Below are 26,575 nucleotides of genomic sequence, written 5' to 3'. Positions count from 1 at the left end.
CAATTTCAATAGCTCAACAAGTCTTGATATCTCAAAGACAAGTGCCCCCATATACTCCCTCTTTTTTTCTTGCAGATTTTCTTGTCTTTTTTTTTTTTTGGATGGCTTTATCATATTGAATCTTCCCAGCCACACATTTTTCACTTATCTAAGTCTTATTTTATGTCCTTCAATAATGTTATACAGATTCTCTATAAAACTCTTAAACTTTTTTCAGTTATTCCTAGATACATTAGAATATTTTTTATTACTGTAATAGAATAAGTTTTCCTATTATGGGTTTTTTTTTTTTTTTTTGGTAACTGCTATGTATGAAAATACTACTAACATGTATTTAAACGTTATTTGATTTTGATGTCAGAAGGTTAGTTTAACTCTCTTACTATATTCTTATACATTTGGAGACTTTATCGGATTTTCTCTCTAGACAAACTCACCATGTGGAAATAAGGAAAGTTTAATTTCTTCCCTTTCTATTTTTTTTTTAAAAGTTTATTGTCTCATTGCAATATCATACCTCTATTATAATGTTAATTATTCCTACTTTAATGGAAGTACCTCTTAAGTATTATGATTAATTACTTTACTTTTCAAGTATATGTTTTTAAAATAACTTTAAATTATATATTCACCTCTATCAACATTTTCTCTTAATTTTTCTCCTTTTGTAAGCATACATCCAAGAGAAAAGATGTTCAATAATCATTTACTAAATGCTGAATGATTATTTTATAGGTACCTATCTATTATTTTTATGGTTTAATTTTTTACATTTAAGTCTTTAACTCAACTGAAACTTAGTATAGCAAAAAGTGTTAGAAAGTTCTTATATTTATTATTTTCCAAAGATATAATTTTGCTGATATTTATTGGAAAAACTGTCATTTATCCACTAATTTGAAACATTAATTTTATTACATACTTAATTTTTGTATACTGAAGTCAATATCTGGGGAATGGAGGATAGCTAGGGTGGGCATTCATTTCATCCTCACTCATGGGAAGGAAGCTGCTTTGTAGTACTTCCAAACAATTACTATCACCTTCATTCCACATATATCCAGCCTGATATATCCATTTACATACGATTTTAAGCCAACTGGAGGACAGGTAATAATGGATTAATTATGACTGCAGAGTCTCATACTTGCTGAGCACAAAATAGATGCTCAATATATTTGACTGAAGCAAGACTGAATGAAGGTAAACTTTAGTTATATTCTTAAACAGTAAATAAAAATGTTTATTATATCGTTTTAAACAAAATCTCTATTAATCCTCCCCTTAAAGTGTGCCATCTACATTAAAGCTACACAGTATTTCTGATATAGCTTATCAAAACCAGCTTTAGCCTGTACATAATTTGTCTGGACTCAGTATTTACGAGAATAAATAAATAAGCAAGACTAACTTGAAAGTGAAACCAGCATTTTCAAGTTTGATCCCAATTCAAAGTAGCAATTCCAAGCTGCTTACTCTCAATTCTTATCAGTAAGGATATTCACTAAGAATATTTGTAACATGTGTAACGTTTCTTGATCTTGAGACACTTCCATCCTAGCTGGATGATAATTTTTTGTTTCAGTAAGAGTTAGCAGGAGAGGATAATAGGATGACCAATGGCTCTCAGGAGCAGCTTTCACAAAAAAAAAAAAAAGGAAATTGAATTGATTCTTGAAGGGGGGAAGGTCTTATTTAAGAGGATTGGTTTGGGGATAACAAGCAACTTCACAGAGGAAATAAGTGTTGGCTTTTTCAAGCCATAACAAATCCTGCACTATTTCTGGATCTGTGATGTTTAAAATTTAAAAATTTTTTTAGTTATTTCTCGGTATTATCTTGAATTTATTTTTTCCCATTTAGTTCCGAAAATTATTCAAGACAGCTTACACACTATATATATTTGTGCAACATATCTGTTTTTCAATTAGTGACAAAGGAAAATTAAATTTAGAATTCTAAGGCATCAGGGAGAAATATAATATATCAATATGCAAGTCATTAAGATCTTACATAATGATTAAAGCTGAATTGTACCTGTAATTCTAAGATTCCCAGTGGCCAAAGCGAATAAGGAAGTGAGTGAATTTTAGGATTCGTATTGCCCATAATATACAAGCTATTCAGGAAACGAAACACTTTGCAGAGTACTAGGGTCTGGGAAAAATTTTCTCCCAGAGGTCTTCACACATATGATACTGAGGGGTACAGTGGGCTCCATCCTCAATAGTATCCCAATAACAGATGTGATCATGAGTATTTTATGACTGCTTGTAGTATCCTTCTATATAAGTGGAAGGCATAATTTAAATGCCAAATTCAGTGAAACTGATCCCAACTGGGGCATGTTAAACATTAGAATTCAAGTATGCAAAGTCACCAATAGTCTTCCTTAATTCTAGAATAAAATCTTGACCCTTTGGCAAACACTGCTAAATAAAATCCTGGTAGTTATTAAAAAAGAATTATTGGGGTTTATGGCCACCTAGAATACATAAAAAAAAATTAAGAAACATGATTAACATTGGTCCCAGAAGAAATGGCCATAGTGTTTAAGGTTGTCATGAGGCTCAAATGAGAAAATGAAATTAATGTATATGTAGAATGTCAAGGTCTACACATGTGTAAATGTATGTACAATTCTTTAGGCCCCTTTCAGAAGTCTCCAAGTCCTGATCTTTCCAAGTATTTTATGTCTCCATTACATTTCTGAAATCTTGCACTAGTCTATCACCTCCTCTCTATGCTAAACATTATCTGACTTTAGTTTCTTTTGCTTAGGCTATTGTGATATCCCTTCTTCTTCCTTGTTCTTTTTGCTCTCTCTGGTTCCTCCTCTTGGGGTCTATGCTTAATAGCATAGAGCAGATAGTTTGATAGATTCTGGGTTAAAATGTTGATTCCACCATTTATTAGCTGTTTGGTATTAAATGAATTACATTACCTTGATTTGTTCTCAGTATCATCATCCATAAAATGAGAATAATAATAATAAATAATCATAATAATATCTACCACATTTGCATTGCTATAAGGTTTAAATGAGATCATCTATGTAATGTGCATGATAACCAGCAAATAGTCCACAGTTGATGAATGTTAATCCTTTTTATCATGATTATTCTATCAGAGCATTTTAAAACCTAAATCTGACCCTGACCCTACTTAAAACTGTCAGTGATTCCCAGAAGCTTAAATTTGCGTAGTGGAGTATGTAACTTTCCTTGTTGTCTGGCCTCAGCTTCCCTTTGCACACTCACCACCTTCCATCGCTACCTCCCTCCTTTTATATTCTGCTCAAGTATTTCAGGGTTCAGCTATCTAAGCAGACCATAGGCTTTCAAGTCTCATAGTTTGTCAGTCTCTTTCAAGTCATTTGGCACATGTTGTTCCCTCCTTCTGGAGTGCCCCTCCCTCCCTGCTCTGGCAAAAAGCTTTCTGCTCCACAAAACATATCTGCCTCTCTCTGGTAGAAGTAACAACCCTCCTGCCACTATATAAACTATCTAGAGAAATATTGAATTTACTTATATTTATGTCCATCTCCCCTATCAGTCTGTGAATTTCTCTAGGTCGGGAACCCTTTTTAAGTCATCTCTGAGTCTCAAAATACCCAGAACATAGAAAAGATTTAATATATACTATTAAACAGATGAACAAACCCCTGGCAAAGGGCCTCCTGCCTCACATGTGCTCAATGGCTTCTACCGAATTGCATTGACTGAATTTAACTTAATTCAAACAACTCTTGCTCCTACAGAACCCCAATCTAATAGCAAAGAGGCCAGACCCTCTGGGTGTTTCAGGGTCCTGTTTTGGGTTATTAATACATGCTAACACGCTGGCAATTAAAAAAAGGGGTTTTCCTTACTAGAACCTAGAAGAAAAGTGGGACTTGAGGCGAATGGCTCTAGAAAAAGGATTGCCTGCCCGAGATGCTGCCTCTGGCTTGCTTACCCCACCTCTCTCGCTTGGTGAGACAAGAAAGGCGGAGGGAAGAAAAGTGGGAGAGCAGGGGAGCGAGCGCAAAAGTCGAACCTCTCCTCATCCTCCTCCTCCCATAGAGAAGGATGGCAGTAAGCCAGACGTGCTAAGACTCCTCTCAAGTGGACCTGATTCCTGGACTCCTCAAATACATCCTGAGTTTCCTTCTTCTGTGGCTCTCCCTCTCCACTCACTTCGCCCCCTCACCCCCATCTCTCTCTCTCTCTCTCTCACACACACACAAACACACAGGCAACCAGAGAGAACCGCCTCGCCTCTAGACTCCCGGTTCTAAGACCACCGTGACTGTCAACGAAATATGCCAATCACAGGCAGCCTAAGCCATATCCCTGGGAACTGAGTAAAAAAATTAGGTTGAAGGCAGAAAGGAAATGAGCATAGCAACCTCCAGTGCACAGAGAAAGATCCGTATACACATGCAGGAGCAAGGAAACAGCAGGGTATCTTTTACTACACGGAGGACGCGGAGCACCACAAACAGGAACTTTAAAGGGATTGAAATCTGTTGCCTGTTCCACTAGGAATATTGTTTGCAAGGCACAAGGTGTCTTTTGGTAGTGAGCACCCTCTGCGCATGCGCAGGTCCATTCGGGAATTACTGCCCTGCCGCCGACTAAGTTGCATTCCTTGAATCTTCGCAGAAAAGACAATTCTTTAATCAGAGTTAGTAATGTGGACAGTACAAAATCGAGAGAGTTTGGGGCTTCTCTCTTTCCCTGTGATGATTGCCATGGTCTGTTGTGCACACAGGTGAGCTGCGGTTGTTGAATGTCTTTTTTCTTGGTGTTTTTCTTTTTACATGCTTGCTGGATCATGTAGCTCGTTATCTGGGGGGTAGGTGTGCCTGTCTATTTTTATGTCTGCTCGCAGTTTGTGCTCATTCTGAATCCGGTCCCTACTTCTTCCCTTCAGCGCCAATGAGCCCAGCAACATGTCATACGTGAAAGAGACAGTGGATAGATTGCTCAAAGGATATGACATTCGCTTGCGGCCGGACTTTGGAGGTAATGCTTCATCTTTTTTTTCAACCTGTAACCCATATCTAGTTCTCCTTTCTTGTCAAAGACAAATGTCAAAAAAAAAAAAAAAAAAAAAAGAAGCAGCATGTCCTTTTGGTAAGCGTGCCCTACGCTCTACGCTCTGGCCACACACACACACACACACACACACACACACACCACGCCGGAGCCCCAGTCGCAGGTGGATGAACCCCAGGCAGAGCCGACCTTCCCCCGGCCCGACACACCCTCTGCATAGTCACTGCATCACTCGTGTGCCCATACCTGTTTTCCCAGGCTGTCCCCGGCAAGGGGGTGGAGGGCTGTGGGTAGCGGGAGCCCATTCAGAATGTAGTAAGCGCAGGGAAGCCCCCGACCCTCCCCAGCCTGCGGCCACTCTGAGATTATGCCCATAATGTGTCCCACCTCCCCGGTAGGGCCCCCCGTGGACGTCGGGATGAGGATCGATGTCGCCAGCATAGACATGGTCTCCGAAGTGAACATGGTGAGTGGCCTCGCGACTGGCCCGGCAGCCGGGCTTACGCAGATGCGAAACGGACCGGTCCCCGTGCCCTCTGCGTTTCGTTGGCGGTCACCTCGCCCCGGCCCATGGATCCCGCTCCGCGCGCGCTCCCCACTCTGGCACACACACACCCTGCCGGCCCTGGTTTGTATTTTCGACACACACACGGGCTACTGCGGTGTTCCGGACGAAACGTGCTCCGCACTATTTGGGGAAGGACGGTGACTGTGGCGCCGGCAGAGCCGGTGGGGCGGAGTCAGCGGTACTTTCGCTGGGTTTCCTTCGGTGTTGAGAGGCGTAGGGCACCACCTGCCGGCGGCCGGGCGGCCTGCACCAGAGGGTCCCCGCACGGTGGTCCGCGGCCGCCTACTCCGCAGGCATGGTCCCGGCAGCCGGTGAGCCGGACCCACCCACGGCCCGCCATAAAGCACCCAAGCACACAGATGAGGTTTCATAGCGTTCCCTCCCTCTTTCCAGGCTCTAGCACACCGAGTGGCAGGAGCAACAGGCTGAGACAACGGTGTCAAAGTGCTCACGCCAAATTCTGGGGAGAGGCTTGTATTGTTCCCACGTGAGGGTTGATGAATTTGTCTTGCTGCATCTTGCGAGTTTAAGTTCAAACCGAATGGCTGGAGTTATTGCTTTGCTTTGCCTTATAAACCCAAGCATGCCGAAAAAGCCTGATGATCAAAGAGACAGTAGAAAAGGGAGGGGGGAGGAGAGGGCGATAGTAACCTAGGGAGCATAGCGCAATCTTTTCATTGCAAAGATTTCTTTTTCATTTCATTCTTTTATTTCATTTTTCCTCCTGCCTTTCTGAACCTGATCCCAAATGGATTGAAATCATAGCTGTCACTTTCTTTATTGGCGCTTTCCAACCACTGTGGGGTAGCAGTCTTCTAGTTAGAGTTTCTAACTGTTGCTTCTTGTAAGGCAGGGGGGAAAGCCTGTTGCTTTTCTAGAACCAGCCACCCAGGGAACAGGTAGATCTACCTGAGCAAAATGCCATTTTTATTCCACTTGCGAAAAAAAATATTGTGGCAGCAGAAATTTAGACAGCCTGAATAATTTAAAGACTAAAGCCTTTGGGGGTTTTATCACTCTATATTTGTAGAGGCTATTGAATTGTCATTTCATTTCATTATTAGTGAGTCATTTTGTTTTAACACGCTAAGGCTTAAGAATTTTTCTTTCTTTTTTTTTAGATATGTCAGGGAAGAAATACATATATTTAAAATATATTGAGTAGGATTAGAATAAAAAGTGTGACTATTAAATTTCTGTATTTTAAAGTTGTACCTTCCCCTGCTTTAAATAGCTTATTTTAAATATTATTTTAAATTAATATCTCCGATGGTAGTATTAGAAAAACAATTTTGAAATATCAATGCACAATGAATATTCTCTGACTTGGAAAAGATTTTTAATAGACTCATTTATAATATTCTCTCGCATACATGTCACTACCACAAAGCACCCAAGATGAACTATTGACAAACACTGGGGAATGTAATAACATGGGCACATATACAAATCATACCCAATCCATGCCATTGCGACTGGATAAATTAGGCAGTGAATTAGTTTAAGTTGTTTGTATCATGTAGATAAATGATGATAATAATTTCCTTTTCAGTCATTTATTTTGGCACCTGGTAAGTACCCACACAGATAATTTATAAAATAGGAGAAGATTCAGAAAACTCAAAAGGCAAACAGTGCCTTTGCCAGTGGTCTGCTTTTTAGAGTACTATGCTTTTCAGAATTTTTAAAATGTATAATTCTGTTGACTATATTTACAAACAACTTTTCAGTTTAAAACCAAAGACAAAACCAAAACTGAATCGAATAGGGAAGTTGCTGTTTAACCAAAACAACCACCATAACAAAAAAGCTCTGTATAATCAGTTGTTCAACTGAATTCATACAGAAGCTCAGAAAAAAAATAATTAATTTAATTGCTGTACCACTGGAAATAGCTCTTAATGATGGAATAATATAATCTATTTACTCACCGTACTGTGTGTATATGTACTTGATTTTTAAAATATTCACCCAACAGATAAACCTTTAAAAAATATATTCTACTAAATTACCCATTACCTTTCCACAATAGTGTTAGAGACATGGTGGGAAAATAGAAACCGCTGTCCATAGAAAAATAATAAACCTTGATTTACTTATTCTTCCTTGCTTCTCTTTTTAATGAAATCTACCAACAAGACCCACGGTTTACTTTTTCTTCTATCATCTATAACAAAGCATGGGAATACATAGATTGGAAATAACTCCAAAAAAATTGGAAACAAAGAGGAATTTTAGGATCGAGGGTTCTATATAAGCAAAATCTGGATAGTTAGCCCTGGTTAAGAGCACTGTCTATGATATGCTTTGATTTTTAGATCATAAAGTAGGGTTGAAATGTCAATGGGAAATAAGACTTATTGCTTTTATATTAAGCATGTTTCAGAACCCTGATAGGCAGTAACTTCTGAGATTATTTAATAGGAAATTTTCAACAAAATTAACAACAAATAAAAATGGACATCAAATATAATAAAAATAGTTTTAAAGAAAATTCAGATTAAAATCCATTGCTAAAACAATGCTCATTTTTATATTTTTATTCATTACCATTATTATCCACCCATTTCCACATCTGGGAAAATCACATAATTGTACATTACATTAATGGGTTTGAAAACTAGATTCTGTTAATTTTTGTTCTTTTCCTATGCTACGCTAAGTGAAATGTAATTCCAGATTGGTTTCTAACATTGTCTGTTTTATTAAAGACTAACATCACATCAAGAGTATTTTCTGATTCACGTCCTTCAGGATTTAAAATATTTTTCCCAAATTTGACAGAGAGAGAGAGCTTTTATAGTCAAGAATCTCTATAATCAATAATTGTTGGTTTTGAGCAGTGAATGGAAAACTGCTGAAGAATAATTCTGACGCAGGGAAAAAAACCATATTTGAGAGCAAGAGTTTTCTTTTCAGGCAATAATATTGTTCATTAAATTAGGAAGGATTTTTCTTTTGGCATCATGGGATGTATTGTGCCTATGATAGTGACTACATACTATTATCTTCTAAACAGTCATCTTAAAAAAACTAGTATGATTTCCATATATTTTAAATTAAATTCCTCGAACCTTCTCTCTTAACAATTTCTGCCAAGCTGTATACCTACACACACACGCGCGCGCGCACACACACACACACACACACGGATGACTGAAGAGGAATAGGAGGCAGTTGGAACAAAAGGAGACAGTAGCCCCCAGAAATTGCCTTAAAATAACCACTAACACCTGCTAATATAAGCCCAATAAAACACAGATAATAGTAAGTAAGTCTTCTCTCAGAGTAGTAGATTGGGGGAACAAGATATTAACTACCTGCAAACAAAAGGTTGAACCCTTGTATTTCAGATTCCAATGACTAGCCGTTCCTTCTTATTAAAGAGGCAGCTCCTGATCATCAAGGAGGAGTTCCAGCCGCAGAGCTCTCTGTCTCTGATCTAAAGACGTGATGGTCTGAGTGGCCACCCCCAGAAAACTTGACATCTATTGATTCCTAACTCAAAGGAGGTCTCAACCCAAGCTGTTCCCAGGAATGGATAGCTACTGTGTATTCATTGTTTCCTTCCTTTATGCATGCATGGATGCCATAGTGAATGCTCTTATAGGCATTAAAATTAACAATAAAAACACCCGCCCCCCCAAAAAAATAAAAATTAAAATGAGCCAATTTTCTAAATAATGCCCAAAAGAAAAAGAAATTTTATTTACGAAATGTCCACTATTGTTAAATCCCACTGTTATTTTAATATTTGATTCCAGAGGTTTCTGGTATATGCTTCAGTTATGTCTAATTACCATCCTCTTGGTGACACCAAACAATAACCACCTGTCACCACTTTCTCTAAGCCAGTGTTTCCCATTCTTTAATGTGTATCTGAATCACTCTGGGATCTCAAAATGTTAAAATGCAGTTTTTTATTCAGAGGTCTGGGATGGGGTCTGATAGCCTACATTTTTAACAACTCCCAGGTGATGCCGATTGCTGGTATATGGGCAGCACTTTGAGAAGCAAGATTGTAGTACATTATTCTAAGGGCTAGCATTATTAAGAAATGAACCTTTTTTTCTCTTAAATTTCTCTAAGGATGATATTTTTCCAAGGTTTCAAATTAAGTTTCAAGTTAATTTCCAGGTAGTTAAACAGGTAGCTGTGCTCAAAAGGGAAAATTGAGTGTAACAGTTGATGATAAGGCTGATAGGGCTTGACTTAAACTAATAAGCAGTCCTCCTGTGTCAATACTTATGAGTCCACCAGCCTTTAATGATGGCTATGAAAATGTTGCCAAGCCCAGTAATTCAGACAACACTATCCTGCTGCTTTACAATGACTCTTCTTCTTCACAATAATGAACATTGCAAACTGGGTTTCACCCCACTAGGAGCTTGCAATAGCTTTGTAAAAGAGCCTAAACATACTCTTGCTGCTGTCAGTAAATTCTCTGAGGTTATAACAGAATTCCTTTGCAAATAGAGCAAATAGGTCAGTACCATTTAAAGGCATGAACAGATATCAGCAGTTAAAGATATAAATACGTTTTTCTCTTATATGAGTAATCAACCAGGTCTCACTTTTAGGTGATGTGTTACAATATTGTACCATCTGGAGAAGCTAAGAGAGGAAAAACTTCCCTTTGCCTTTCTGTTTGGAGATAACAGAAAGATCTTTTTATACTCTAAGCCACATCAAAGCAAGCCTATCCAGGTTTTTTAAAGTTTGCAATCACATTTGAAGGACTGTGTTCTTAGGATTATGTGACCAGACTAGGTGTGTACTATAATGAAAACAGTAACATTTATTGAACACATCCTATGTATAAGGTATGGCTATCAAATGCTTTATATTAGTAGCTCATTTAAGGCTATAGAATTATCATCCCCCATTACAGATGGAGAAACTGAGGTGGAGAGAGGGGGAAACATGTTGAGAGAGATTAAATAACTTGCTCAGAAGTTACAGATCTAGTAATGGGCAGAAGAAGGATTTGAACCCAGGCAGGCTGCCTGCAAGAGTCTGGCTCCTATCTATGAGGCAAGTAAAAAAATATTCCTGGCATTTAGCTTTGAGACCTTAAGCGAGTCACTTGACTTCTCCAGGCCTCAGAGTTCTCCTCTGTAAAATGAAGGTAATTGATGCAATTGCTAAACCTCTTTCCAGTTCAAATATCTACCATATAAACTTAGGCTATTAAAGATTTTAGACTCTGTTAAAATCAAGATTCTTCCTCTTCATCGTATTCTCCTGTTAGATTCCATCTTATTCCATTTTGTTCTCCTTTTAGATGTGTCAGTCAACAAGCATTTATTAAATTCCAACTGAGTGCGAACTCCGGTAATCTCCTGGGAACGTTGCGGTAATGATTGTGTGCAATCTGGGGCCCCTTGGATTACCATTTTAATTGGTCATAGCATTATCATCCATTTTTTCCCTAAACACATTCCCAAAGACAGCAACAAGAAATGTTGAATCCATGGTCTTTAAAATGAGACTTGAATGATGCCTGGTTTATATCGTATTAAGCGTTGGAGCCAGGACCATATTTGAAGTATTTCCATCTGGTACTGTCCATCATATTCAAACAGGGAACATTGCTCAACTATTGCCAAACTAATAAATGTTTCAACACGTAATGTGAAACAGAAGGAAACCTTTATTTTCCAAGATCTGGGTATCCCAAAGATTTGCCCAGCCCACCTAAAATCTTTCCATCAGGTGGTCTGGGAGCAAGGGGTGAAGCCACAGTGTTCATCTCCACTGACCATCACTTAGTATCAATTCTGTAAATGTTTGGTGCTTTTTATCATGGCAAAGTCTTGATAGCACCCTCAAAATACACATGAATCAAATCTTGCATTATTAGGGAAGGTAAAATATGACAAAAGAAAAAAAATGTTATTAAATATTTCCAAATGATTTGAATTTCAATAACTCAAATGACATTATCACACTTAAGGATAGTAGGAAGATGAATGGTATATGCTTGCTGTTGATTAAATGTTAATACAGTTTCCCCGTGAGCTTTTTCAGCGGAGTGAATCCTATTTTTTGTAATACCAGGATTGAGTTTCTGCATTTTAGAATACTTCTGTTTTCAGAAGATCATGCATTCCATGAAGTCTCTTGACTGATGATTGTTGAAGGAAGCTATAGTCAGTAGCACATAACAATCTATTACTTAGCCCTTGACAGAAATGCTCAAGAAATGGTTTAAAATTAATTCCTATTACTGGTGATAACTTAGGAAAAAAGGCTGGTCAGAAGAAGAATGAAAGATCAATGGGTTTTCTTTAGTGAGCCCAGTATCCCCTTCTTAGACTCTTCATAGTCCTCATTGTTTTTCCACTAATAGTTTTTTTTCTTCTACCCCTCCATTAAGTGCCTAATGTGTTTTCCCTCTTACAGCCCCAATAAAACTGTCATAGTATTGTATATTTAAGATTAAAGGCATTTTCCCAGAAGCATTCAACCACTCTAGTGAATAAAGCAGAGGGGGGGTCTATCCTTGTGGGGTTTATAGTCTTTTTTAAAAAAATATTTAAAATCTCTATTCTTGAAGTAAAGATTTTTTTTTTCCCTTTTGGAAGATTTTTGAAACATCCATAGTTACCTTGGTCATGGGATGTTTTGGTTCAACATGTACTTACTGAACACTTAGTCTTTTATCGTGCCCTGAACTGGGTGCTAGGGATGGAAAAATGACCAAGACATGTTTCATACCTTCAAATATTGGGTTGGCCAAAAAGTTCGTTAGGGTTTTTGTGTAAGACGTGATGGGAACACCCGAACGAACTTTTTGGCCGGCCCAATATTTTACAGCGTAGAGGAGAATGCAGAAACCAAGTTATTTAAAACAATGTGGTAGTGGCTCTGATAGAGACATATATGTCCAGCGTCCTATGGGAGCATAGAGGAGCAGTTTCTAAGGCATGGTGAAAGGTTAATTCCTAAAGAGGAATAGTAGTGAGCACCATGTGTAGGTTGCAAATGAGAAGAAGAACCTTCCAAGCAAAAGGAAAGGCATCAGCATTGGCAAGTATGCCTGAAAACAGTATGGAGTGTTCTGGGAATTATAAGCCGTTCACTACTGCGAGAACTTAAAGGGCACAGGGAAGATTGTCAAGAAATAAGACAGGATGTTAACAGCAAGATGTAGGACAGTGTTATTGAATGTTCTCACTTGTCTAAAAAGAAGCCTTTCTAGAAACATACATATTTTTTTGTATATGTGCTGACCACTTCTGTAAGAATGTACAAGAAATGAGTAACAGTGGTTGTGTCTTGGAAGTGGAACCAGGACTAAGAGTATGACTTGGAGGGATACTTAACTGTTCTTAATATGCCCTTCTGAATTGTTTGATTTTTTTTTTTAATAAGTACCTGATTATTTTTAATTTTTATTTATTTATTTATTTATGGCTGTGTTGGGTCTTCGCTTCTGCACAAGGGCCTCCTCCAGTTGTGGCAAGTGGGGGCCACTCCTCATCGCAGTGCGCGGGCCTCTCACCATCGCGGTCTCTCTTGTTGCGGAGCACAGGCTCCAGACGCGCAGGCTCAGCAGTTGTGGCTCACAGGCCCATTTGCTCCGCGGCATGTGGGATCCTCCCAGACCAGGGCTCGAACCCGTGTTCCTTGCATCGGCAGGCAGACTCTCAACCACTGCGCCACCAGGGAAGCCCAAACTGTTTTTTTAAAAATCTTAAATATTTAAAATTTTCACTTTAAAAAGACACACACACACACACACACACACACACGCACACACACACAGCCAGAGACAGAAACAGAGACAGAGAGACAGAAAGAAGAAATGATGCTGGAATGTGTATGCTAAGGAAATGAATCCTAATCCTGAAATACAGGAATCCTGCTACAGGTTTTAACAGGTGCTACGTTTTGCGTTTCAGATAGATCATTCTGATAGCTGCGTGGAAGATGAAGTAGAGAAGGCTAAAACTGGGGCCAACATTCCTAGTTAAGAAGCATTAGAGGGTATTTCGGAGTCCAGATGAGAGATGATAAATGCCTCAAGGAGAACAGTGGCCTTCAGAATAGAAAAGAAGAGGGGAAAAAAGAGAAATTCAAACAGAGGCAAATCAGAGGGATTTCATGACTGGTTAGATGTTGGAAGTTAGAGAGGCAGTGAGCCTAGGATGCCCTATGGGTTCCATACTGAGTGATGGGCACATATGGCACCATCTGCCCAGGGAGGGAAACAGGAAAAGAAGCACCAACCATCTTGTTCACCATTGAAGTAGATATGTTTTCAGAATTAAAAAAAAAAAAGTCAGAGCATGTTGTTGCAAGGTACTTGTGGGAACACTGAGGTAGAATATTGGAGGTTGGACCTATCCTGAAAAAGACTAATTTCTTGGTGACCCTTCTAGTTCTGTTCACATATAAAGCAGGTTCTACAGGGAGAAATCCTGGGTGCATAAATGTGGTGGCTGAAATGAACCAGTTAGAGATATGGAGAAAGGGTGCTGACCAAAGACAGAGACTGAAGTGCAGTCAACTTTAATCTGTAGCAACGTTGTTCTTTATCTAGGAGGACCTAGACCCTGATAAGATTGAGAACCTACTTTTCAAATTCACCCAGAGAAGTGACTTTTGTACACTGTTTCAGTTGCTTTTATAAAACCATATAGATGGGAAAAAAAGATGTGTGTGGAACCCACTTACACAGCATCTGCTCTCTTCTCCATCACATCCCTAAAATGATTCAGAGTCCTTCTGCAACACTGTGTTTCCATGGGAAATCACATGAAAGCAGTGTGAGTTCTTGTAGAAAGTGTATTTGGCAATGAAATGAGACGGGGTATAATAGACAGCACAAGTGGGACCAACAGAAATGAAGCTTAGCTGCCAGGAAATTCAAAAGTGACTCCCAGGAGCTTTGCAGAAGAGCTGAAACATTTGAATGGCTTGGTGGGGATGATTTTAAACAAGATTTCAACAGAGCCCTATCCCCACAGATGGTCTCCGGGGAAGTGGATACCTATTTTAGCAAAGGCATATTCATAGAGTGTGTCATCAAGTTTAGGGAAAGAAGGCAGAGAAGCAGCTAGAGAAATAGATTCAAACAAAAGAGGGTTCAAACAGAAGGTAGCTGTTAGCAGTCCCTACCACAGCAGAAAAAGAGTATGGGTTAAGGTCCTCTGGATGCAGCAGGAAAGTTAGAGGCCAGATGTCTCTTTCTGGTTGCTGAATGGATTAATCAGGGAAGTTGCTAGGAGCGAATCCTGTTTGAATGAGAAGGTTTATTTGGGATCCTTCCTGAAGGCGGGGGAACAGATTTGTTGAAAACTCAGGGTCCCTGCCTACTCTAACCCTTTGTGACTCATGGGGAGGTTTTTTTCTTCTGATCTATTATTTTCAAGACAATGATATACAATTCTCTAGTCAAGAGAAACTGCTTTGTGGTTTCCATAGAGAGAGTTCAATGACATTTATTTGAAATCCTACCTGTGCCTAGAACATTTTCTCATGTCAAAGCCCGTCATTTCTCCCTCCTCCCACCTGCAATGTCTTTCCCACCCAGATGCATCTAGATCTACTTCAACACCCACAGGAAGTCATCTTTCTTCTATAGAGCTTTGCTGTAGTCACATGGAAGAGGAATCTGCTGGAGGAAGAATGTGTAGGGCATATAAACAAATCAAGACTCTGAAAAGACAAAAGACCCAATATAACATAATGATCTTCTTTCAGTTCGTATAAGGTTTCTACTAACCTTGTCTTCCACCCCCTCACCGCCAACACCATGTAAGCTACAGGAAGTTTAGGATTATATTCTTTATGCTCTCTATGTAGCTCCTAGCACATTATAGGGACTTAATAACATTTATTAGGATTATAAAAGTATTTTTCTAGCCGTAAAAAGTGTTAGTAATAATGGCATTTAAATTTTCTAATTCAGAAATTAATAGTTTCTCTGTCAGGTCTACCTTATACCTTCATATGTAATTTTCTTTTATGTTGATCATGAATCATGAGCCGTTTCCATAGAAACAACTTTATCACATGGCACAGCCAGTTTTACAGACACAAAATCACTTCATGACAAATATCAACGTACATATATACATATATATATGCATATATATGTATACACACATAACTTTCATCACCTTTAAAAATTAGTGAATTATTTTCATTTTTCAAAATGTCATCTGTATGCTGGTACCTGGACTTTCAATATTTCTGGAAACATTTAAGAAATTACTAAAGAATACCTGGAGTGCTGACTACAAAGTGAATGGCATTTAAAAAGAGGGAAAATCAAACATAAAGGAAGCATATGAAAAGGCCTCAGCCATTTGGAGTGATTTTGAATGAGGTAAGTTAGATTTTTAAAAGACAACCAAGGAAATTTATCAAATTTGAAAATATAAAGTAAATAATATATCTAATCCAGAAATATATATATTTACTATATATGTATATAATATCTATTATATCTATCTACATCTATCTAGTCATTTCTGCTGTAACTGTATCCTTAGCCAAACGTGGATGTTTGCTTTGAAACATCAACTTTTGTCTGAAACTTCCACACTCACACAGTAATTTGTCATAACCAGTAAATGTGTTAAATCAACTACCACATTAAATGGAGATAAGAGATTCTTTCCACTGACATCACCACCTCTCTGTTAGCCCCCACTCCCAACACACAAACACACACACACAATTCAGCACATCCCGAAGGAACAACCTAGAGCGCAGAAATCCCGGTTCAAACCGACTGTGGAATTGAGGCTGATGAGAAGAGACGAAGAAGATTCAGTATGAAGGTTAATGTTAGTCAGTTGCAAACTTTTGGCTAAATGTGGCAGGAACTGATTTTTAGAAGTTGTGAAGTTGGAAATGGGAGGACGAAGACGAGATGAAAAATTTGGAGTGGAAGGTACTCACATAACTGAAAAGTCGTATCCAGTTTTTGGTGGGTTATTGGTGCCTATCTCCTACATCTATGTCAACCCCATTTTGGGAGACACTTCCGCAAGCCGTGTTGTCATGAAGTGTGAAGGGGATTTTATAACCTGGTTTTCTGCAATTGTGGAAGGGAATGACTTTCAGGATGACATATGACAGATTACAGATGACCTATGCCCTACTGTGTTCAAAATCACAGTCATCGGACATAAACATATCTTGGTGAATTATGTTTTTGCCTAGTTACCATTCAGCTTTCGCACATTTTAAAGGATTTGCACTTTTGGTTCTGCAAAATGGGCAAAGATATATGAGCCCAAACTCAAACAAAACAAATGCCGTTATTCTTTTTCAATACTATTCAATCTCACTGAGTGGAGGTTTGTTTTTGAGTGGGAATGTGGGACCCTTTCAGTACTGTAGGCAGGGAGCACCTACAGAAGGTGATTTCAGAAGCTACCTGCTTGAAATGCCATCATCAGATCTTTTTTTTTTTTTTTTTTTTTTGGCTGCTTTGGGTCTTCGTTGCTGTGTGCGGGCTTTCTCTAGTTGCGGCGAGTGGGCGCTAGTCTCCGTTGCGGTATGGTGGCTTCTCTTGTGGAGCACGGGCTCTAGGCGTGTGGGCTTCAGTAGTTGCAACGTGTGGGCTCAATAGTTGCAGCTCGAGGGGTCTCGAGCTCAGGCTCAGTAGTTGTGGCGCATGGGCTTAGTTGATCCACGGCATGTGGGATCTTCCCGGACCAGGGATCGAACCCATTTCCCCTGCATTGGCAGGTGGTTTCTTAACCACTGCACCTCCAGGGAAGTCCTGCAATCATCAGATTTTGATATCTTCTGCTTCGATTCCTGCTGAAATGCAAATAACACCTGAGAGAGGCACTAATAATGCTAGTCTTTATTTCTTGCATTTATACCAGTGTGTGAATGAATGGTTGAATGAGAGAACAGGTTTGCTTAAGAGACAGAGACTCAAAAAAAAAAAAAATAATAATAAATACATCTTGTGCAGTTAAAAAAAAAGAGAGAGACAGAGACTAGAAAAGGATAGGAGGAAAGGGAGGAAACAGGATTTATTTCATACTTTCCCCAGAATCAGCAGTTTCCTGATTTCAGGAGCCAATATGAAACAGCTCAAAACAATGGTTGAGATGTGCTGAGACAGCATTTGTGCTGTCCACACTGATCCTTTGCACTCGAAAAGCATTTTGCTTGATCTGACAGTGATACCCAATATTTTGTAGCCTAAAATGTGAAACCAACAAATTCACCTCCATTCTCTGGAGGCATAGTGTCCATGCTGACTGGGCCAGGTGGCAATAACATCTTGTAGTTTGAATAACCTGATGAATCTTATAGTTAAAATCAGTGTCTGGTAGAGAACAAATGTATGGATACCAAGGGGGAAAGGGGGTGGGGGTGGGAGGAATTGGGAGATTGGGATTGACACATATACACTATTGATACTATGTATAAAATAGATAACTAATGAGAATACACTGTATAGCACAGGGAATTCTACTTAATGCTCTGTGGTGACCTAAATGGGAAGGAAGTCCAAAAAAGAGGGGATATATGTATATGCATAGCTGATTCATTTTGCTGTACAGTAGAAACTAACACAACATTGTAAAGCAACTATACTCCAATAAAAATTAATTTAAAAAAATAAAAAATAAAATCAGTGTCTAGTGGGAAGCACACTGGCAATTTTTTAAGTCCAGACACTCCCCATCTGGTGTATATAATTTTGGTTTTTCTCCTTAAGTACATTCCCCTTGAATGTTCTTCTGTTGAGTTATATTTGAATAATTTTAAATCACTTTAAAATGTCAGGATGATGTTGTATCCTAATTTATACTCTCAAGTATGAATCTCGTGACTTACTTAATGCCTTTGATTCTCAGTTCCATGTAAAATGGAAGTAATAATTTCTGCTCTACTTATTTCAGGGAGCAGTGAGAATCAAAAGAGATAAATCATAGTCAAATATACGGTCTGTACATGTGATGTATAAACTGTAAACTACTATATGAATGTTAAATGCTGCTATTTTTAAAATTATTTTACTATTATCTCCCAGGCTTGTAATGAATTTCTCCCTCTTTAATGCCAGGACATCAGGAATAACATGAATTCACATCTTGCATAATCAAATATGATAATATTTTTGTTCAATACTGGGATTTTCATCAGGCAGTTGAAATTCACAGTACTACTTCTTCTTCTTCTTTTTTTTTTTTTTTTAACACAGTACTACTTCTAATCGTGAAACTCTTCTGTGACATCTGATAGAAAAAAATGGAAAGAGTTTCCCACACCTTTCCTCCTGATTATTTTCTCTTGGGTGTCACTCTGAGATCTCTCAAACTTTAAAGTTTCAATCTGTGTATGGTCCCCAATACCTCTCTAAATTTCACATTTTGTGCTACTCCCTGGTATGTGAAAGAAATGGGATACGTGGTTTTCCATGGGCTTAGCCAAGGGATTAGGGCTCTGGAGTTGACTTCTAGTTTTGATTATAACCCCTCCACTTACAGGTCCTGTTACCTTGGCATTAGTTAACTTTAGAGTAATCATATAATTTATGGTCCAAACATGAACTTTTGAGAATGAAAGGGAACACTATTAATATTACCAGGGTCAAGAAATGTAAACCAACACTGTCCTGGGAAAGTCAGGATTTATGATCATCCTATGCCATTTAAAGTCTGAATTTCTTCATCTTTAAAATGGGAATAAATTATATTTTCTTCTTAGGTCATTGAAGGCTTAATGAGATAATGTGTTGTCTGATTGGGGAAAATATAAGTTATTTATAACCTGCTTCTTCTTTTTAATCTTCTTTTCCTCCTCCTTCTCCTCCTCTTTCTTCTTCTTATTCTTTATTGAGCACACACTGTGTACCAGGCACTGTTATGAGTGCTTTATATGAATATCAACAATGGAATTAGGTAGAGTGGATGAGATAACCTAACAAGAATTTTTATATTAAAGTTTGAGATAATCAAACAAATAAAAACATCACCTACGAGCTCACCTTTACTTACCAATAGTTTTATGAGAGCAAAGGGACTTGTTAGGAATTGGGAAGCATTATTAAATATTGTAGAATTTACTTTATTCCTTCAAGGAACAGCCAAGACTCTCATTGAGAAGCTACGTTATTAAAAGATAACTATTTTCATGAGGTCATAATTGACCACAAGTAACACTAAAAAAAGGGCCCTAAAAATGAGATCTCAACTCATAACATGACAGAGAAAGTACAATGAAGCTGAGATGTTCAAGAGGAGAATAATCTAGGTAGGAAGTGATGGATATGCCAGGCAGAGAAAATAGTACGAAGAAGTTTGTAGAGATAAGATTACTGACTAATCAGAGATGAGTTGTAAGGCCTAGAAAATCATCTTGGAGTCATAGTAATAATAATAATACTTATTGTGTACTTCTACAAAGCAGGTACAATTCTAAGTACTTTAAAAATATTAACCCACTTAATTCATAATGCAGCCATATGAAGTATGCATCATTATTATCTCTATTTTACAGCTAAGGAAACTGAGGCATAGAAAAGTTAAGAAACTTGCCCAAAGTTACACAACTAGTAAGTGATAGAGCTGATTTGCACCCAGGTAGATTGGCTTTAGCGTCTATGTGTGGTAGTTAGGCCATAAATCAGTTAGATCATAAAACATCATTATTTCTGGTAACATTTAAACATATGTTTCAAAGGTTAGGAAACATTATTAATACTTAGCAAAATAGGTCCTAGGGTGAAATGCATTAGCAATTAATATTATTTAGGCCAGAGTTAAACTTTGTAAAGATAAAGGAGTAGCTTGATTTATATCTTCAGGATTATAAAAATGTTTGATCCATTCACCTATTTAAATCACCTTGGACCTATTTGCATGCAAGATGTTACTTAAATCGCTGTGTTAGGTACTTATTGAAAATAGGAAGAGAGAATGGATTTTATGCCCCTTCTGAGAGAACTAACTTGAGGAAAGAAGCAAAGTTTAGATTGGACATAAGGAAGAACATCTTGACTGTAATGAGTGAGAAGATGCTGGAAGCAGCTACGAAGAGTATCTGGGAAGTGTCCGTCCTTAGAAAGCTTCAGAATAAAAAAAGATAATTATATCTGTCCTAATTGGCTTATATGGCTCTTCTATCCAAAGACAAGAGGGTGACAAGAGAAAGAACACTTCTCTAAGACCCTTCGCAGTTGAGGAATTTGAACTTCTAAGATTTTTACTTGATGTTTACCAACAATCTATTGTAAGATCGTCAAAAATCCTCACATTTTGATCACCTTTAGAGTATGTATAATTCAAGAAGAAGACTACAACCACACACTTAGAGGCAGTGACAGGGCACTTGACTGGACAGTCATTAATTCAACGGCTCTTTCTGGAGCAAATAACTTATTGACCTTATAATGCACAGTACTCAAACTTATATCTCCGAAAAAGTTGCCATGTCACTAACCTTCATGGTGGTTATGAAGAGGAGATTCAGAAGACGTTAAATCCTCAAATGCCAAGGGTGTTCAAGAGCTTCCTGAAGACTGTGCCTGAAAAGTGCCTTTTGCACAGGACAGGTTGAGTAAAATCAAGTTGAATTGAATTTAAATATAATGCATTCAGGGACTTCCCTTGTGGCGTGGTGGTTAAGAATCCACCTGCCAATGCAGGGGACACAGGTTCAAGCCCTGGTCTGGGAAGATCCCACATGCCATGGAGCAACTGAGCCCCCGTGCCACAACTACTGAAACCCGCATGCCTAGAGCCCGTGCTCTGCGACAAGAGAAGCCACCGCAGTGAGAAGCCCACGCACCGCAACAACGAGTAGACCCCGCTCACCACAACTAGAGAAAGCCCACGCGTAGCAACAAAGACCCAATGCAGCCAAAAATTAATTAATTAATTAATTAATTAAAAAATATATATATAATGCATTCAATTCAAGTCTGTGTATACTTCTGTACTTAGTACAGGAAAAAAGACAACCCTTAATGTCAAGAATAGAAATAGTTATTAAAATATAATGAAATGTACCATGTATTGTGTGCCACAATAAATACTTGACATCAGTTTTTACAAGATCCACCTGAGATAGGAATATTTAATATCCCCATTTCACAGATAAAGAACTGAGACCAGGAAAGCTGATTTGTGATAGGGTTGTGTTTGGAGCTCAAGCCTATTTGACTTAAGAGCCAGACATCTAACCCCCTCTTTTGGGTCCTGGGACCCAATTCCATTGTGTGTGTGTGTGTGTGTCGGGGAGGGGGCCGCTGAGAGGCTCCCCACATACAACAAGCAATTTTCTGGACACCAGCTGGGTGTCCTACAGCACAACTCAGTTCTGGCACTATCTATCCAGGGATAGCATCGGATTCCACAGGTTAAGCGTTCAGTCCTACAAGACTGTCCCCTCCCCCACTTCAGACGCCAGTTGCAAGAACAGGTTGTTACCTGTACTTATGACCAACCGGCTATAAATCAGAGGTTCCCACAATCTCCACGTTGGGTTTGATTATTTTTTGCTAGAGCAGCTCACAGAACTCAGAGAAACATTTTACTTACAGGAGCACCATTTATTATAAAATGACATAACTCAGGAACAGCCAGATGGGAGAGATGCATGGGGCAAGGTATGGGGAAAGGGCACAGTTTCCATGCCCTCTCCAGGTCCACTCCTCTCCTCAATTTCCAAGTGTTCACCAACTGGGCAGCTTTGAACCCCTGTCGTTTTGGGTCTTTATGGAAGCTTCATTACATAGGCATGATTGATTAAATCATTGGCCATTGTAGATTGAACTCAATCTCCAGCCCCTGTCTATCCCTGGAGGTAAGGGGACGGGGCTAGTAGTTGCAATCCTCTAATCACTCAGTTGGCTGTTCTGAATTAACCTCCCGCTTCTGGCGCTTTCCAAACGTCACCTCATTAACATAACAAAACACACCTTTCTTGCTCTCAGCCCTTAGAAATTTGAAGGAATTTTACAAGCTGTTTGCCAAAAGCTGAGGTGGGTAGGGAGCAGGAAGACCAAACATAGATTTCTTATTATAAATCACAATATCACACTCCTCTTATCATTTTATCCAACAGTCATTTCTTTCCATTTCAGAGTTCACTCTGGTCTGAATTATGCTGTTAATAAACAGGTATTTTATTTCTCTAAGTGAAGGATCAGGCAGCATCCCACCTAAAAGAATCAAGTTTTTAATTTCAGGCCTCAAAATAAGCATAAGCATGCTGGCTAGTTGGTATTCTTGCTCCAGTTCAGCGGGATTACTTCCCTGGACAAAACCTTACCTCTTAATCTTCTCATGATGGAAGACTTAAAAAAAATGACTCTCACCAAAGGAGAGGGTTGGTTGGTGGGAGCCCAGGTTCTTGTTTCTCTCTCTATTGCCATTCTTGTCATTGCCCATAAAACAGGCAACACAGCAATTTTCCTGTCAGGTTTGCTTGCAGGGGTGATTTGTTTGTTTGAGTCCAAGATGAAGACTCAGAAAATCTAAAATCTGTTATTTTTCAATTTACAAGATTTCCTGCCAGTGGAAAGAAAGAATTGCCCTCCACTTCACAATTCTCCAATGGGGGCAGGGATCAACCACAAAAAGGGGAACATGCCAATTGTTTCTTGGTGGGGAGAGTAGGGAAGCTAATTAGACAACCCATTTCTGGGTAGAAAAGACAGAAAAGGCTCAGGTATATTTAGCTCTTCTTATTTTTCTGACTGAACACTGAGAGAGAAATCAAACAGGAATATGTAAAGGTCAGATCATTTCATCACTGTCCTTTCAGAACTGGGAAATTACATTATGAAATGCAGCTGGCATCTTGAGGTTAAAATAGCAAGTTATTATTACCGCATAGCTTACAGGAGAGATTTTTCATTTTTCTGTCTCCTGGAGAAATATACATTTTAAATACTTTTATTTAAAAAATTAAGGACACGTATTAGAAAAATTTTAAATCTCTGTTTCTTCTGGCTTGGTTGAAATGATGGCAATATAACAATCACTTGTCTTGCTTCTACAGAAATAAAAAGCAAAGGATTTACTGCTGAAGGACAGTATATTTATAAAGTAGAAGACATTCATGGAACATAGTTTAGGGAGAAACAACTTGCTTGAAATAAACTGTTTTTCTGTATTTCAAAAATGCAAAGTTAGGCTGTTTAAATTCTGCTAAAGCCATTACAGGCTTTCAGGTTTACTTTTTTTTTTTTTTTGTATTATATAAGGCATAGTGCTCTTATCACCAATATAGATCTTGCTGTATTTGTTCATCCCTCACAGCTAAAGAATAACCTGTGCTCTTATGTCTAAGAGGTGAGTTGAGCAAGGACACAGTTAACTGTGCCTTTGCTGTCACTGAAGATTGGGTCCCACACAGGTTCAGGCACACACAGGTCAGGTCAAGCCAGAACTTAATTACCTTTTTCTTTTAAGTGCTTAAATATTTTCTATCTTCTTTTTTTCAAATTTAATTATTCTGTTTTTTAAATTGAAGTATAGCTGATTTACAATGTTGTGTTAGTTTCAGGTGTACAGCAAAGTGATTCAGTTACACATACATATATATCTATTTTTTTCATATTCTTTAAGTTTATTACAAGATATTGAATATAATTCCCTGTGCTATACAGTAGGTCCTTGTTGGTTACGTATTTTATATATAATAGTGTGTATATATTAATCCCAAACTCCTAATTTGTCCCTCCTCCCCTTTTCCCCTTTTTAGTTCAAGGGTAATATTAAGTTCTTGACGTAGGGGGATGGGGGCAGCACAAAGTGGGCTTTAGGAAAAGTTACAGTTTCAGGCATCATGTGTTGAGGGTTTTACTGAGGTCTGAATATATACAATTTCAGAATGTCTTTCATAATCAAAATTACCAGACCAGTACATTATTTTGTAACCTTTAACTTCTTTTTTTTTTTTTTGTAACCTTTAACTTCTGATTTTATTGGAGAGTTAGTAGAAAAGAGAGATTCATGTCAGCCAGTAAATATATGTATTTTTAAGAGACGCTGATTAGAAATCCCCAAGAAATTGTTTGTTTGTTTGTTTATTTGTTTTGGAAGTTCCAGATACAAAGGGAAAAGTAAAGGCCAATGCAAACAGTTCAGGGAAGCAAGGAATAATTTTGATGAAATTTAAATTCAAAAAGAGTCTAGAGATACGTGCCTATCATCATTGTTGGACAGTTTCTTTGGAAATGCCTTGCTATAGGTAGACACTCAGCACTGGGAGAAAGACTATTTTTTTAAAAATTAATTAATTAATTAATTAATTAATTGTGTCTTCGTTGCTGTGCACGGGCTTTCTCTAGTTGCGGCGAGCGGGGGCTACTCTGTTGCAGTGTGCGGGCTTCTCATTGTGGTGACTTCTCTTGTTGCGGAGCACAGGCTCTAGGCGTGCAGGCTTCAGTAGTTGTGGCACGCGGCCTCAGTAGTTGTGGCTCGCGGGCTCTAGAGTGCAGGCTCAGTAGTTGTGGCGCACGGGCTTAGTTGCTCCGTGGCATGTGGGGTCTTCCCAGACCAGGGCTCGAACCCGTGTCCCCTGCATTGGCAGGTGGATTCTTAACCACTGCGCCCCAGGGAAGCCCAAGAAAGACTATTTTTCCCCAAATTGCCTCCTTTACTTTCAGGAACAAATTAACAACAATGTGCCGTTCTACTTCCTGACTCTTCACATTCTTTGCTTCTCACAATACAGGAAAGAAATAAACACTTCCATGACAAACTCAATTTCAATATCATTAATAATTCCTCTTTCTGCTTCTATCTTTTCTTCCCTTCTACCCTCTTTTCCCCCATGTTTCCTTAATTTAATAGTTAATAGAGACTCCTCTGGCCACCATCTGTTCTGGAAAAGCAGCATGGTGGAAAAGGGATGGGTCGTTACTTGGCCTGCCCTGGATTGTGGCTCTGTCTTTGTGAATGCTCTCTCTGTTAATATCTTCGTCTCTGATGTTGGGGTAAGAAAAAGAAAAGCCATTCACACTCACCAGGACTTCTTCTTTCTCAAGCAGGGAGGCATAGTTTATGTCGGTAGGAAATAAGTCTTTGGGCTGCCCTTTCCACTTGCTGAGAATGGCGGGGAGTAGGGGAAGAAAGAGAAGATTGGGATTTCAAAGTCTCCACCAATTACTCTGTGGTGCTGAATGGTGAGACCCAGAATAACTGGCTCTTTGTTTAGGGGAAATGTTAATGACTTTTAGGAAATAATATATGTCTAGATTTAAGAAGGGGAAAGGAGCTAAAATTCTCTGAGTAAGAAATACTACAAGAAGAGTTGAGGACAGAACAGAAAATGGAGGGTCAGGATGAAGAGGAACACTGGAACCAAAAATGCTGAAAAACTAGACAAAACATTGAAGTTCTCAGCCAATAATTCCCAGTGTTTGAGTGGCTGAGGGACTCAAAAACAGAGATTTTGTTATTCAATATTATGTTATTTTTCATTATTGTGATAGAAAATGTGATTGTTTCTCCACTTTTTCTAAAAAGTCTATTATTCATAGAAATACTTTGTTGGAGGGTTTTGCGGTGCTGAGTTCCACATCTGGGTCAGCATGAAGTACAGGGAAGAAAACAGTCATATACTTAAGACCAGAATGATAATAAGAGTTCAGAGGAAACTGGAAATCTGAGCCAGAGGTGACTGTGAAGATGTATCTGGACGTGTACAAAAATCCCAGTGAAAACATTGGACTTTTAATAGTACAAGGATAAAGGGCTTGGGTTAATTTATTTCAGTCTCAAAGGATGCCAGCTGACATCTAGCTGTATACAAAATATCATTAAAACCACCATATAGGAAGCAGAAAACCTGGTATCTAGTGGGTGCTGAATAAACCTGAGTCCCTTCTTTTCACAGAAACAATATGGAGGCCATGCCACTATGGGGAAAGAATATGGGAAGACTTGAACTGAGGGCGCAGAAAGACAAGATTGTGGTAGTAAGGCATGATCATTGTTTCCTCCCCGATTTCCTACCTGATCTC

The 26,575-nt window shown here is 38.6% G+C and overlaps 1 protein-coding gene across 3 annotated transcripts in view; it reads left to right on the top strand.

Annotated features, from left to right (window-relative positions):
- Nucleotides 1-4,675: 4,675 nt before the first annotated feature.
- GABRB1 (gamma-aminobutyric acid type A receptor subunit beta1) overlaps nucleotides 4,676-26,575 on the top strand; it is a 395,676-nt gene continuing 373,776 nt past the window's right edge. For 2 of the 3 annotated variants that reach the window (XM_059924117.1, XM_059924115.1), the window contains exons 1-3: nucleotides 4,676-4,755; nucleotides 4,918-5,009; nucleotides 5,441-5,508. In XM_059924117.1, coding sequence (XP_059780100.1) covers nucleotides 4,676-4,755; nucleotides 4,918-5,009; nucleotides 5,441-5,508 — 240 coding nt within the window. Of the gene's footprint in view, nucleotides 4,756-4,917; nucleotides 5,037-5,440; nucleotides 5,509-26,575 lie in introns of all 3 variants that reach the window. The other variant, XM_059924116.1, reaches the window with a different exon arrangement.

This window comes from Balaenoptera ricei, chromosome 5 (genome assembly GCF_028023285.1).
Source record: "Balaenoptera ricei isolate mBalRic1 chromosome 5, mBalRic1.hap2, whole genome shotgun sequence".
Taxonomy (NCBI): Eukaryota; Metazoa; Chordata; class Mammalia; order Artiodactyla; family Balaenopteridae; genus Balaenoptera; species Balaenoptera ricei.
Note: the sequence above shows the minus strand (reverse complement) of the source record. Positions and strands in the feature narration are given on the sequence as shown.